This window comes from Carlito syrichta, unplaced genomic scaffold (genome assembly GCF_000164805.1).
Source record: "Carlito syrichta isolate Samal-C Ts95f unplaced genomic scaffold, Tarsius_syrichta-2.0.1 Scaffold307184, whole genome shotgun sequence".
Lineage (NCBI taxonomy): Eukaryota > Metazoa > Chordata > Mammalia > Primates > Tarsiidae > Carlito > Carlito syrichta.
The window spans coordinates 520,075-535,742 of NW_007251280.1; the positions used below are offsets into that span (position 1 = coordinate 520,075).

The following is a 15,668-nucleotide window of genomic DNA, read 5'->3' on the forward strand; positions in this document are numbered from 1 at the left end:
GGGGGGGGAGAGAGAAAGAAACAACAGAACAACAACCAGGTAACAATCAACATGATAAATGAAATCATACCTTACATATCATGACTATGCCTGACTACAAATGTTCTCAATGCATCATTTAAAAGATATTGATTGGCAAAATAGTTTAAAATAGAACAAACACAATCTAAATATCAGCTGACTTCAAGAAATTCACTTAACAAAACAACTCCTATAGACTCAAGGTAAAGTGATAGAAAAAGTATTTCAGATAAATAAAAACAAAAATTGAGGAGCCATATTCTTCCTCATATCAGAGGAACATACTTCAAATTAACAACAGTGGAAAAGGACAAAGGTTATTATGTACTGTTAAAGGGATCAATCTAACAAGAAGATATAACAATTTTAAATATATATGCACTTAACACAAGAGCTGCTAGCTTTATTAAACAAATTCTTCTAGACCTAAGAAGAGATAGGTAGCAATAATAGTGGGAGACTTCATCACTCCATTGACAGTAATACACAGTTCATCAAGGCAAAACTCAACAAAGAAACACTGAAGTTAAACTAGACCCTAGAGCAAAAGGACCTAACAGATATCTACAAAACATTCTGCACCCAAATTATAGAATATACATTGTTTTTTCATCAACACATAGGACATTCTGCAAAAAAAGACCATAGACTAGGCCATAAATAAAGCCTCAGTAACTTAAAAAATCAAAATCATATGAAAAACCTTCTAAAACCACAGTGGAATAAAACTATAAATGAACCCCCAGAAGAACTTTAAAACCAGATAAAAACAAGGAAGTTAGATAATCTGCTCCTGAATGAATCTTGAGTCAACAAGGAAATCAAGATGGAAATTGAAACATTCTTTCAAATAAACGTCAACAACCAAACAAGTTGTGGGAAAGAGCCAAAGCTGTGGGAAATCAAAATCTGTGGGAAAGAGCCAAAGCTGTGCTCAGAGGAAACTTTATAGTGTTTAAATCCTACGTTAATAAGACTGAATGATCACATATTAAAATCCTGATGTCATACCACAAGAAACTAGAAAACCATGAAATTTTAAAAACAAAACAAAGCAAAAAAATAAAGCTAATAGAAGAAAATAAAAACCAAGATTAGAGAGGTACTAAAAGAAATTGAAAGCAAAAAAACCCCCCCAAAAACAAAAAACCCCTGAATCTATGAAACAAAAAGTTGATTTTTTTTGAAAAAATAAACAAAGTTAATGGACCACTAACTAGACTAATTAAAAAAATTAGATAAATGATTTAAATTAGCTCAATCTGAAATAAAAATAGATACGTTATATCTGATACCATGGAAGTACATAAAATTGTCAGAGATTTTTATCAACATTGCTTTGCAAACAAACTAGACAATACAGAGGAAATGGATAAATTCTTGGAAACATAATACTTCCCAATCTTAATCAAGAAGAAATAGAAACACTCAACAGACCAATAACAAGTAGTGAGATTGAAACAAGAATTTAAAATCTCCCAACAAAAAAAATCCAGGACCTGATTCACTCACAGCCAAATTCTGCAAGACTTTAAAAGAAGAGCAGTAACAATTTTACTGAAGCTATTGCATAAGATTGAAGAGGAGGTAATTCTCTCTAAATCATTCCATGAAGCCAGTATCACCTTATTGCAAAGCCAGGAAAATGCACCAGAAAACAACAACAACAACAACAATGACAAAAATGGCGACCAACACAAATATCTATGATGAACATAGAAGCAAAAACAGTCAACAAAATATTGGCAAACTAAATTCAACAGCACATTAAAAATACAACCTACTATGAGTCCAGGATTATAAAGTGGTTCAAAATATGCAAATCACATGATTCACCACATAAACAGAATTAAAAACAAAAAGCATATGAACATTTCATTAGCTTCAGAAAAAGCATTGATAAAATCTAGCATTGTTTCATGCTTAAAGCCCTCAGCAAAACAGGCATAAAATGAACATTCCTCAAAATATTAAAAGCCACACACAATAAACCCACAATCAATCTCATCCTGAATGGAGAAAAGTTGAACACATTTCCCGTCAGAACTGGAAGTAGGCAAGAATGTTCCCTTTTACCACTCCTATTTAACATAGTACTGGAATACTCGGGAGTGTATTTAACCAAGGAGATGAATGATATCTACAAGGAGAACTAGAAAACTCTGATGAAAGAAATTATAGAAGACAAAACAAACAAAAAACAAAAACGAAAAACAAAAAAGCCCCAGAAAACAATCCCATGCTCATGGATTGGAAAAATCAGCATTGTTAAAGATTACTCAAAGTAATCTACAGATTCCATGCAATCCCCATTAAATTACCAACATCATTTTTCAAATAATTAAAAAACACAATTCTAAAATTCACATGGAACTCAAAAGGATTCAGAATAGCCAAAGTAATTCTAAGCAAAAAGAATAAAATTGGAGGCATCACAATACCTTGCTTCAAATTATACTACAAAGTTTTAAAACCAAAGTAGCATGGTACTGGTACAAGAGCAGATACATGGATCAATGAAACCAAATAGAGTATTCAGAAATAAACCCAAATACACATACACTGGGGAAAAGGATAACCTATTCAACAAATGGTGCCGGAAAAATTGGATAGCTATATGCAGAAAAATGAGACTTGATCCCTATCTCTCACCATATATAAAAATTACCCCAAGATACACTAAAGACATAATGGTCAGATCTGAACCCATAAGAATCCATAAGGATACTAGGAAAAAACCTAAGAAAAACTTTTCTGGACATTGACCTAGGCAAATAATTTGTTGCTAAATTCTCCAAACCGAATGCTATGTGAGACTTAATTAAACTAAACAGCTTTTACACAGCAAAATAAATAATCATCAGAGTACATAGGCAACCTACACAATGGGAGAAGGTATTTGCAAACTATACATCTGACAAAGTACTGATATCCAGGATCTACCAAAAACTCAAACAAATCATCATGAAAAAAAGCAAATGACCCCATTAAAAATTGGGTAAATGACATGAGCAGACATCTTTCAATATATATACATAGTGAGAGAGACAGCCAACAAGCATGAAAACATTCTCAACATCACTAACCGTTAGAAAATTGCACATAAATCACCATGAGATATAACCTTTCACCAGTCAGAATGGCCATTATTTAAAATTTAAAAAAGCAAAACAATAGATGCTGAGATAAGATGCAATGAAAAGGGAATATTTAAACACTGTTGGCAAGAGTGCAAATTAGAACAACATTTATGGAAATAATTATGGAGATTTCTCAAAGAACTAAAAGTAGATCTACCATTTGATCCAGCCACCCGACTACTAGGTATCTACCTAAAGGAACAGAGGTTTGTTATACAAGAAATACATGTGTACTCATGCTTATCAAAGCATATTCACAATTGCAAAGAGGTAAAATCAACCTAACTGCATACCAACTACCAACTGATCAATGAAAATTAAAATGTGATGTACCAAGAAATAACATTCAGTCACTAGAAAAATGCATCAATGTCTTTTGCAGCAACTTGGGTGGCGTTGGAGAACATCATCATAAGTGAACTAACACAGTTACAGAAATTCAAATGTCACACATCCCCACTTATAAGTGGAACCTAAACTAAAGATCTACAAGACACAGAGAATGATATACCAGACATTGGAGAATGGGAGAGGAAGGGAAGGATAGAAGGACTAGTGTTCACTTATTGTATACTGTGTACAGGTGAGTGAGGTGGGTACACTTAAACTCCAGACGTTTTTGCCATTATAAAGTGCATTAATGTAACTAATTATTATTTGCACTCGCTAAAGCTACTGAAATAGCGAAAAATTTAGGATCTTAAAAAACAGATGGAACTCATAGTCACTGTTGACAAGAAAAAGTATCCATAAATACCACTTATTAAAGAAATTGTTATACTCACATAGGGTCGTTGATGACGGTCTTCAATGCATTAAGCAGATCTGTACTTGACATGGTGCTAAAGTCTACTGCAACAGCTGCTCCTTTGGTCTTCATGCGAACAATGTTATCAGCTTGATCCGCAAACAGAGGAATGCCCACCATAGGGACCCCATGGTAGATTGCCTCATAGATGCCATTGTTTCCACCGTGAGTTATAAAAGCTTTGGTTTTGGGGTGACCTAGAATTGGATGAATTTTAGCTAAATTATTCATTATAAGTTTTATAAACAAAATAAGAAATGCATAATATATGACACTGAATTGCAATATTTTTTAGATGACAGATGATTATATCAATGAAATTGCAATAAATTGCTTTCAACTTTCAGAGGCAGAAGCAATGACTTCTGATAAAAAGAGAAGTGGAGTTTCCATGGAATAGTTGGTGTTGTGACTTGAGACTTGAAAAATGAACACAAGTGTATCAGTTGGAAAATATAAAAATGAATAATTCAGATAAAGGAAATAAAATTCGGGAAAAGAGAAAATTCTTGGCCATGTAAAATCATTTTCTCTTAAAAAATAGTGCAGCCTGTAATCCCAGCACTTTGGGAGGCCAAGACGAGTGGATTGCCTAAGCCCGAGGATTCAAGACCAGCCTGGGCAACTTGGCGAGACCTCGTTTCTACAATACATCAGAAATTAGCCAGTTGTGGTAGCACATACCAGTAGATCCGGCTACTTGGAAGGATTGCAGGAGCCCAGCAGGTCGATGCTGGGATGGCCATGAAAAGGCCGCTGCACTCCAGCCTGGGAGACAGACTGAGACTCCAACTCAAAAATAAAAAATAGTGAAGAAAATGAGTCCACCACATAGGATGTTGAGGGCAATAGGGAGTGGGGTGATAGTGGTGTTGAAATCAGAGGCAGAACAGGCTACACTTTATCATAAAGTGCCTTACCATATCATGATAAAAGACTGTAGGTTCAATTCCATAGAAAACTCATAGTTACCGGTAATATGAGAACTGTTATTTTTAGTGGTATTTGAAATAATGACATTTAGAATAGCAGGGAGAAGGATGGATGTAGACTTGTAGACATAGGAGACAGAGAGAACCTAAGTAGTTATTAAAAAAACTCTCTATGAGAGAAATTTTCACCTGAAATGAATGTACTTTGATTCTGGTCATAACATATGTGAGTTTATGTAAAAAACACCAACTATCACAGCTTTTTTTTCTTTAGTACTGGGAAATAAGTGTGAACTAATTAAATTTTGTTTTTGAGTTTTCAATCATACTTGTCCAAGAACCTTGTTGCCTGTTAAACTGCTTTCACTCTAATTGGCTGTTAATCATATCTTCAGTATTTGTTCCCTTGCACCTTACCAAGAAGGTCATTCTGGGGTAACCACTTGTACAGTTTTGTATTGGGTCCTAAAGTATGTGGTTTCTTGCCATCAAATCTCCATAGAACCTGATAGGGTAAAAAAAAAAAAATCTTATTCCATGAGTGGTACTCCAAGGTTATAATGTGTTAGAACTCAAGAAAGTTAGCAGTTATCTAGTTAAATACCACATATATATATAAAATGAAGGTATGAGTACAAGGAATGCTGATTATTGAGAACTACTATAAGTCTTAAGTAATGAGAATATTCACATTCTGTTTCAAATAGTAGCTTAGAAAAATTAGATTATCTGTGAACATTTCAAATGTTTAAGGAACCGTTAGGCAATCCTTATAATATTAGTGCAAAGAACAGTATCAAATTAGTCATGACTCATGAATTTATTTTGTGTATTTTATACTAGTTGTCAACTTCAAAATTTAACATTAATTTATTTCTTTTTTGAATGCTTAGTAGTTTATTTATGCTTGTTTTTAAGATATTTTACTGGAGATTGACATTATTTGACTATGAAAAATCTATAAAAGCAAGTACTTGTGAGAAATACATCAGTGCTGCTAGGGAGTATGCATATCTTCTTTTAGATTACAATTATTAAGTGGTGCTTCTAAGAAAAATTTCACCAGGCAATTTTTGACATGAATCAAAGTATTAAGTGTTGCTAGTTTTAGAAATTCTTTCAATGTAGGAAAAAAGAACGAGTTAACAGTTCATGAGCAACAAAACAGCTGTTAGAAGAGCATAATATTTTATTTTTCTAAATATTACTTACATGATCATTAACACTTAGATGATTCTGTACAAAGCATTGATAGCAATTTTTAATATGGCCTGGGATATCCAATAAATTGTCATGCACAGTGCCAAAAATAAGGTACTTATTGTAGAATTCCTAAGGAATCTTTATAAACTGAAGTATAATTTACAAAAGGTTGCCTCCTATTTGCTATGTGTGTAAAATAACTTTGAGTTTTCAGCAAAAAATTAGTATAGGTTATTAGAAGGAGTCTATGCTATATAGTAAATTTAAAAGAAATTCACAAATAAAGACTGGAGATGTATTACATATATTAGAAAGCAAATTTATAACATATCTTATGGAAGGAAGCATCTGAAAACCTTTCTATGTCTGGTCTCCTTCATCTTGACTCCTTATACCCTTTTTCTTCCTCAATATGGGGGAGGTGTTTGTCTGATAGAGCAGAGTCCTTGTAGAGTCACACTTTATAATACACAGAGTCTACACTAAGGGCAGGATTAGATCTCCATCCTTTCTATGACATCTTTATCCTTAAGATGTTAACAGGGTTCAATCCAGCAGGTCAGGCAAGTTTTGCTCTTTCTCTAAATCTACCTACCTAGGTGAATAAACGGATCAGTGGCTTGAAGCTCAGGTCATCTATTAACTGAATTGCATCCTAAGCAGCACACCTAATAGACCTATTCCAAAATGTACAGGAAGTACATGAGGCTAGATTATGTGGCAAGTCTAAACTGCATGATGTACTTCAGACTTTAATACCTACTTGTCATTGTGCTAGTGCACTTATTTGTTAAAATTTAACTTTTCTGATAATATCTGCAGAGTGTCCTCAGGAAACCAGTAAGCAAAGGGAGCAAGCAACAGGACAGAACTTGATGATTTCTGTGTATCTGCGTGAAATGGCATGGTAATACCCAAACCTCACCAGGACTTCCTAAGAATATTTCTTTCTGATCACAATGCTAATGCCAAAGTGATGAGAAATCACCCCCCTCCTTTAGTATTTTAGCATCTTCCATATGTATTTTTAAAATTTTGAACTGATACCTAAGATAATTAGAGCTATCTTATTAGTTAACATTTTGAAGAAAAATTTCTAATTGAACTCTTTATGGAGTTTGGCAAGCTTATTCAGTGGCTGTCCACCACTGATGCACTTTATCTAACCTTTTGTGGGATCTGGGCAAGGGCTGATGCAATCACATTGGCCCTTTCTTCTGTCAGGTCACTGACCATTGACCCCAGAGAAAACACCACAACACCATTTCCTCCAGAGCTCTGGACAAAGTCTTCCATTTCCTATGAAGAAAGTTTTGCACCATCAGAAAAAGGAATTAGCACAGTAAACACTATTGAAAACATTTTAACAATCACTAGGATAGAAAATCAAGTATTATCAAAAATTTTTTTACAGTAATTGATGTTGTTATACTGAACTAATTCCTAAGTTTCTTAGGAAGAAGGTTTGTAATATAAGTAGCCTCTTTTTTCCATGTTTGTGTTAAATGCATACATATATGTATGTGAAAGGAAAAATGAAACAGCTATGACACTGTAGTCTAAGAAGATCATGCTAGAAAATGTTAGACTCTTCATTTAGGATTTGAAATTACTAACATAGGGTGTTGGGAGGTGGCATCACTTGGCTTCAATTCTGTGTCATGTTCTATTAAATGACTTGTGCTTATTTCAGGCAGTTTTTATATATAATTTCTCAAATAGTTTGGAGTCATTTCTTGACTATAAGCATTGAGGGATTGTATTTCACACTGATCAATTAATTAACCCATGGAGGAGGAAGATATAAAGAGACAAATCTTTCCTGAATAGAGTGTCAAATTTGTATCCTCATCTTTTTATCATTCTTTTTGTTTTAAATATATTATTTGTATATTATTTGTTTTTTTATCACTATAAAATAATGACCAATCTTTTTGTCCAAACAACAAGTATAATTTCAGATCCAATCACTGGAGTAAAACTTAATTGTAAAACTATTGTTAAAATAATAAAAAAATTAAACTTGCATAGTGCACAGCACATATTGCCATGTATTTTCCAGAAATGTAATTTGACCTATGATATCATGTTTTATGTGAGTCATTATTTTTCTATTTCAAATAATTCTTGGGTGTGCAGCTTCTTGTATTGAGATAATATGCTGTCTTTTTACAGATGCATAACTGATCTCATTTTGTGACATCTTTTAAAAGAAATATAAGATCAGTGTAAGAAATGTTGTAGAAGTTTGACAATTTTTAAATAGAAAATACACTTTTCCTATTCTTTCTGTCTAGAGAATTTCCTGATTGAAAATGCATGTTTTTTAAAGTTTTTATTTTATTTATGTAACTCAATGTACACATGTAGCATATATTTGGATATTTTAATCTTATTATATGTATGTTTTCATTCTACAAAGAATTGTGATCTTGTTCTACTTCTCTTTTGTCCCTCAGTTTTTAACTAGACTTGCATTATGGATGACAGTGTAGTTAAACATTTCTGATAATGTGATTTTAATGGCGATTTATGCACATAGTACAAGTTTTAATCATTTATTAATACAAAATATTTGATACAAGTTGACAAATATTTATTAATATGAAGTATTTGAATTATTGCAATGTTTTTAATGAATACATTTCACAAATATAGAATGTCCATATTGGTTAATTTTTTCTCTGTATAGGTGCATATGAATATATTATGAAGGCAGTGACCATATACTTTTAAAAAACACTTGATACATTTTTCAAAGTGTTTAATTCTTTTAACATATACAGACATCATCTGAGAATCTAATATTTAATTGAAAAGCAAGCAATTTAGGGTAAGTTTTATTTTATAAAATAAAGAGTTAGAGGAGAGATTTCACAACCATTGACTTGGATTCAAATCTTCCTTTTGTAAGTTAATTACAACAGCCAATAAAAGTAATTATACCTAGTGTGTTACTAGTCATTCTTCCCCTTGTCTTCTTTCTCCATCTATTTTGTTTTCTTTTCCAGTGGCCCTATCAGTTTCCTTTCACACGAAAGGGAAACTTTTTTGAGAATAAGGTTAGATTGCCTAGAAGTTTCTAATCTTACCTTGGCTTTTATCCCTCGTAAAAGTTATTATATGTAGACAGCCTAAACAATTTGAATTCATTCTATGTATTGGATTCTATCTCTTGAAAAAAATTTCTGTTTTATGTTGCTGCTAACAAGAAGATAGACAAATTCTTCAGAGATTTTTTTTTACAACAACATGGTAAAGATTTCTATTTATGTAACAAAAGTATATTAAAGTAAAATATATTAGGTTCTTGTGTTTCTTCAAAAGGAATATCATCCTATATGCTGACAGAATTCTTCTATAATTCAGACCAAAGGGAAGTTTTCAGTTACAAGTTGTATAAATTATTTCGATTTATTATATATGCAGTTACATTTTCTCTGTGCTCTTATATCAGACAGTTGTAAGATCGAGGCTCAAGTTCCCCAACGTAGCGTTAATGAGGTGTACTGTAAGATTGGCATTAGACAGAAAACATCTTCTCTGATAAGATAAACCATCCCTTTTATGCTGTAGGAGGTAAAACTCTGAAATCTCAGTGATGAATGGTTTAAATGCTGGGGTGAAAGCAAATATGCCTTGGGTTTGACTGGAAATATTTTAGGGTATACGTTTATGTTGAGGATTGTTTTTCTTTTAAAGATAGAATACTGGTGAGGAGTCTCATCCCTTACAGTAAAATTTTAGCATTTCATGCTCATCTTACTGACAACATCTAAACATCTACATTTAAATAAGTCCATGGGGTATTTTTATCTAGGTTTTTGTTAGAGAATATAAACTTGCTATGTTGACAAACTAATCTCTATTATATGAATAATTATTCTCAAATGGCTAACAAACATTTCTAACAAAAATAACAATAATTATGATATTAACACTTCTGGATCACTATGTGTCAGAAACATTTTGCCTGTTTTATGTGTATTAGTGTTTTTTCCATGCAACACAATATGAAGTGATTGCTATTATGGTAAAAATAGGCATATTTTTCACAATGAACATTCTGCTCCACTTTCCACCATCTGTTGCCTGAACTTTTACAAAATTTTCTAAGCAGTTTGCTTCTTTCAGTCTTACCCTTATGCAATTCAATCTACTGAACATCTTGGGAGTTTTAACTTTTTAAATAATGAAAATCTGGTAATATGATTTCATTATGTCTGTTCACAGCTCCCCAATACCTTTAATATATGTTTCAACTCTTCGTATTTATAGTCTTCAACTCACTTCTCCAGTATCATCTTCCTCTATACTCAGTCTTTTCCTACAAACTAAACATGTAGTCTGGGGACACATTCTTACTTTTCTACCTGCTTTTCTTTCTGTGGGTCCCTTATTCCCTCACCCTTTCACCTATTCCTACACATTGTTCAGACTCATTGTAATTATCAATGAGTTTGGAATCTCATCTGGATGTTACTTATCATTGTGGTCTTTACTTATAGCACTTTTCAGACTTTTTTTTACATATTTATATTCTGTCTTACAAAGTGGAATGTAAGGTGTGTGGGAGCAGAAACCATGTCTACTTAGTTTCTCTAAAACTCCAGTACTGACCCGTGGTTTTTGACAGTTAAATTATAAATATCCTTTTAATGAATGACTGATGCTTTCTTATAAGCTTCATAATGAAGATCCTAATTTGACCAAATCCTAAGACTCCCTAGTATCCCTTCTTATTCTGTAATGATAATGAAATTCACATATTTGTGATGGAATAGAAATATATGAGTTTCTAATGGCTAGTCACTTTAGTTGACCTCCCATATTTCTCTCATTGCGAATAAAACACTCAATAAAAAAAAAAACAGAGAGTCATGTCTTCTGAAAATCCAAAGCAAACAAAAGAAAACAAAAAGAAATATATTTACCTTTGGTAGGGGTTTGGCAGGTTTACAGTGGTGTCCTCCAATAAAATCAACATTTGGTAAGAATGGGCGAGGAAAATCAAAGTCCCAATAGGTTCGAATGAGCCACATTTCAGCTTTTCCCATTGTTTCAGACAATGTAGTGGGTCTTCCTGAAGAAAATCAAAATGGCAAAAAGAAAAAAAAAGCATATGGTGGATGACACAGGAGAGTTTTCATGTAACTATGCAAGTATTTTCCTGAAAAGAGTTGAAATAACATAGCCAAAGACATATAAAGCATCTATGCTTTGACAGAACAATATATGCCTATTTGTATATAAGCATAAAATTATCTTCATATGTTATATATGTTGTTAGTATGAATATATAAAGGGCAAAATGTTAAGAAAATTGTGAAAAAACAACACCTGTAATGTCACATCAGCATATTTGCAATTATAAGTAATTATTAAATACATCACTATAGTATTAAATAAACATTTGTTTCCTCTCTAAAGCTGCAATAGTAACAAATATACAGTTAATCACCTCTTTGAGTTCCACAGTCAATCCTACCATAGCCATTAAAATAGCTTTCTAAGAAGTACTCAGGCTAGTTTCTAGAATGTAATAAACTAGTCCAATGATCCTTGGTTCTCCAAATAAACTGTTAGTTTTCTGAGAATATGGTTGAAATCCTTGTACTTACCATTGCTTTTGTTGTATGTTAAGATCATAATAATATTTGGTTTTAAAATATATATTTACAAATGACAGCTGGAGAATTATCAGAAATTATTGAAATAGATATATTTTTTTTTACTCCCCCAAGTTTGACTCATTTTTTCCTTAATGGAGAGGTATAGTTTAATAAAATACAGATTTAAAACTTGGATGTTCGCATTTAACAAGAATTTAGTCACTAAATAATTTCAAGCAATTTGTTAAAGAATGTAGCTACATTACAAACTTAAAATTCTTTTAGTTTTCTTTTTTTTTCCTTCAATGCAGTCATCACATCTCTTAAATAAGAAGGATTCCTTTGGGTTATAAGAAAAACAATTGATTTCTAAATATGCAAACTGAAATATATAAGGAAAAACAGCTTCTTGATGTTACCATGAAAACTGTGCTAGAAATATATGTAACTTCTTAATGATATTTTTGCCTTATTCAAGATGTTTCCTGAGGTGTCTGTTGACTTTTTAAAATAAAAGTAAGCCGGGCTCGGTGGCTCAGCCTGTAATCCCGCGCCTTTGGGAGGTTGAGGTGAGTGGATTGCCTGAGCCCATGGGTTCGAGACCCGCGTGGGCAGCGAGACCTCATCTCTACAATAAATCAAAAAATCAGCTGGGCATGGTAGCGCATGCCTGTAATTCCGCTACTTGGAAGGCAGAGGCGGAAGGATCGCCAGAGCCCAGCAGGTCGAGGCTGCGGTGGCTGGGAGCGGCCACTGCACTCCAGTCTGGGCGACAGAGTGAGACTCCGACTCAAAAAAATTAAAAAAAAAAAAAAAAAATAAATAAATAAAATAAAAAAATATAAATAAATAAAATAAAAGTATAGTAAAATGGATATCTGATTATTTAACAAATTATAAATGCTTCAATTTACAGATTTATGACTTAATGGATTGTTCTGTATGAGTGATGGCTACAGGGTTCTAACTGATCCTATGTCAGATTTACATACTATTTCTGAGATTGACAGTTCATCTTATATTTTCATTTCATTATATCACTTAAAGAAATCTACTCCTCTGACTTGATATTCATACAATCTTACTTTTAATGGCACACAGAAGATTAGGACTTAATAACCACCAATTGAAAATATAACTTACCTAGTACTTCACTGTAAAACTGATCCCAATTCTTTGTATCAATTAATTGGAACCAAAAGTCAAAATAAAGCACATATAACATATTTTTTATCCTTTCCATGAATGTCATTTGTTTACTTAATTCTGACAGAACAACAGGTACATAGGAAGGAGGGAAGAGAAACCCTCCACTATACTTCTCAAATGTGTAGCCAGGAGAGAAACGAAAACTGTATACAAAGGGTATTTTAAGTAGTTGAGCCAGCAGCTCACCACAGGGACTGATGGCATCAGCAAGAACGACATCAAACTTTGACTCTTGTAGTTTTGCCATAAGTTTCTTGTTCGAAACAACATCTTTACAGAGATGTCTAATACGTTCATAATAATTCCAAGAGATTTCTTGGACATGTGAAAAATATGACAGAAAGTTATATTTTGGAAGATCATATATCCATCTTTTGATCTGTTTCATAAAAAGAGCCTCAAAGACATCTTTAGATAAAGATGTAGGATAAACTTCAAATTTGATAGTAGATGGTTTGCTGGGGTCAACAAGAATGGATGCTGAAGATGTCAATACAATCACCTCATGACCTCTCCGGACAAGTTCATCCAGGATTGTCTTCATATTCATCCAGTGGCTGTATTCTGTGGGCCACACCAGCACCTTCCCACAGTTTCCAGAGCTAAAGTAAAAACTCAGCAGGATCAGCAGAAGAACTGAAGTCCTCTTCATAGACATCCTGATGGAGCACAAGACTTCCTTTCCAGTTGCTTTTTTTTTTTCCTATTTCTCATTCTTATATCTAAGGGTAAATCAATCAAGTTAAAATATAACTCTTACTCTGAAGCAAATCCATTACATCAATAGTTTGAGCAGGTGGATGGCAAGGAGCGAAACAAAAGGTAGTTGACCTCCTGTTTACACATTTATGTGTAAAGTTCCAATTATATTAATAAATACTAACATTTAGCTAATATAATCTTGCAAAGACATGTCACTGATCTTATGTGACTTTTCAGGAGAATAAGTATTTCTTGAATATCTTGGTTCAATAAATTTTTTATGCAAAAGTTGGTTGATATATAATTCATATATAACACCAATTATTGTCTAAAATTCAGTGTTTCTTTGCATATTCACAGAATTGTGAATCCACAATAACAATCAGTTTAGTCTTCCCCCTCAAAACCATGTAAACTTTAGCGTTTATTTCTCAATTCTTGTTTCTGCATCAACTCTGCCCTAGGCAACCACTAACCTATTTTCTGTCTGTATAAATTTGTCTATTCTAGACTTCAGAAAAATAAATGAAATCACACTATATGTGGTTTTTGTGATGAATTTTTCCTACTTAGCATAATGTTCCCAACCATGGAAAATCATATTTCATAGCTCCATTCCATTTTATTGCATGTAGTAATACATAGTACAGATATACACATTTTAGATATTCATTCATTAAAATTTTATTTTATTTAATTGGAGTCTCCTTCTGTTACGACCACTGCAGCCTTGAACTGCTGGGCTCAGGCAATCCTTCTGCTTCAGACATCCAAGTAACTGGAACTGTAGGCGTGTGCCACTATGCCTGACTAAATTTTTTGATTTATTGTAGAGACAAGATCTCACCATGTTGCCTAGGCTGGTCTTGAACCCATGGGCTCAAGCAATCTTCTTGCCTCTGCCTCCCAAAGTGCTGGGATTACAGGCATGAGCCACTATGCGGTTTCATTCATTAATTGATGGACATTTATTTTTTTTTTCTGTTTTTGGCTGTTATAAATAATATTTATTAAATTCATGTGTAAGCACTCTGTGGAAATGATCTCATTGTTCTTGAGTATGTATCTAGAAGTGGAATTATTGGGTCATAAGATGACTGTATATTTAAGCTTTTGTGAGATTGCTAGACTTTTTTTTCATTGTGCCTGCATTATTTTACATTTTCTCCACCAATGAAGAAGGGTTAGTTAACGATGTAAGATAAACTTCAAATTTAATAGTGGATGATTTGCGGGGATCAACAAAAATGGGAGCTGAAGATGTCAATGCAGCCACCTCACAACTTCTCTGTTTCTCCAGTTAATTGCCACATGAACATGTGTTTTTATCAAAGCCAATGGGAGTGATGCAATATCTCATTATGTTTTACATTTTCTCGATCTCTAGTCATTTTGAGCAAGTCCCTTATCAAGTATATGATTTGAAACACCAGAAATATATTCTTTAGTTCTGTCGGTTGTCTTTTGACTTTTCTGATGGTGTCATTTGAGGAAAAAAAGTGATAATTTTGATGAAGTCCAATGTATCTATTTTAAATTGGTTGCTTTCACTTTCGGTGTTGTATCTAAAAAATCATTTCCAAATAAAAAATGACTAATGCTACCCTTTATATCTTACTTTGAGGGTTTATGTTTCTACCCTTTATTTTTATTATTTACTATCTGTTTTGAGTTAATTTTTGTAAACATTTAAATAAGGAGGTCCAACTCAAATTTTTATATTCAGATAATCAGTTTTCCAACCAGTATTTGTTACATAATTTTTAAATTAAAATGTTTTGGCACCTTTGTCACAACCCATAGATGTGTAGGTATATTTCTAGATTCCATAATTGATTATTATTATCTTATATCTGTGTGTTTGTGCTGCGCTCTCTTGTTTCTTGTAGGTTTGTATTAGGTTTTAAAAGCAGAATGTATAAGTTTTCCAACTTTGTTTTTTTTTTTAAATTTTAAGGCTCTTCTATTTTTTTCTTCTTTCATTCTTTATTTTTTTTGAAAATGAATGTGTCTCACGCATATGGTCCCAGCTGTGCTTGAA

General features: G+C 32.9%; 1 protein-coding gene across 4 annotated transcripts in view; it reads right to left on the reverse strand.

Annotated features, from left to right (window-relative positions):
- Window positions 1-13,583, reverse strand: part of LOC103266436 (UDP-glucuronosyltransferase 2B4-like) — a 17,814-nt gene extending 4,231 nt beyond the window's left edge. The window contains exons 1-6 of one of the 4 annotated variants that reach the window (XM_008064051.2): window positions 13,271-13,583; window positions 12,860-12,919; window positions 11,039-11,187; window positions 7,272-7,403; window positions 5,319-5,406; window positions 3,947-4,166 (exon numbers count right to left, since the gene is read on the reverse strand). In XM_008064051.2, coding sequence (XP_008062242.1) covers window positions 3,947-4,166; window positions 5,319-5,406; window positions 7,272-7,403; window positions 11,039-11,187; window positions 12,860-12,919; window positions 13,271-13,583 — 962 coding nt within the window. Of the gene's footprint in view, window positions 1-3,946; window positions 4,167-5,318; window positions 5,407-7,271; window positions 7,404-11,038; window positions 11,188-12,859 lie in introns of all 4 variants that reach the window. The other 3 variants (XM_008064050.2, XM_008064049.2, XM_008064052.1) reach the window with 3 other exon arrangements.
- Window positions 13,584-15,668: the final 2,085 nt, after the last annotated feature.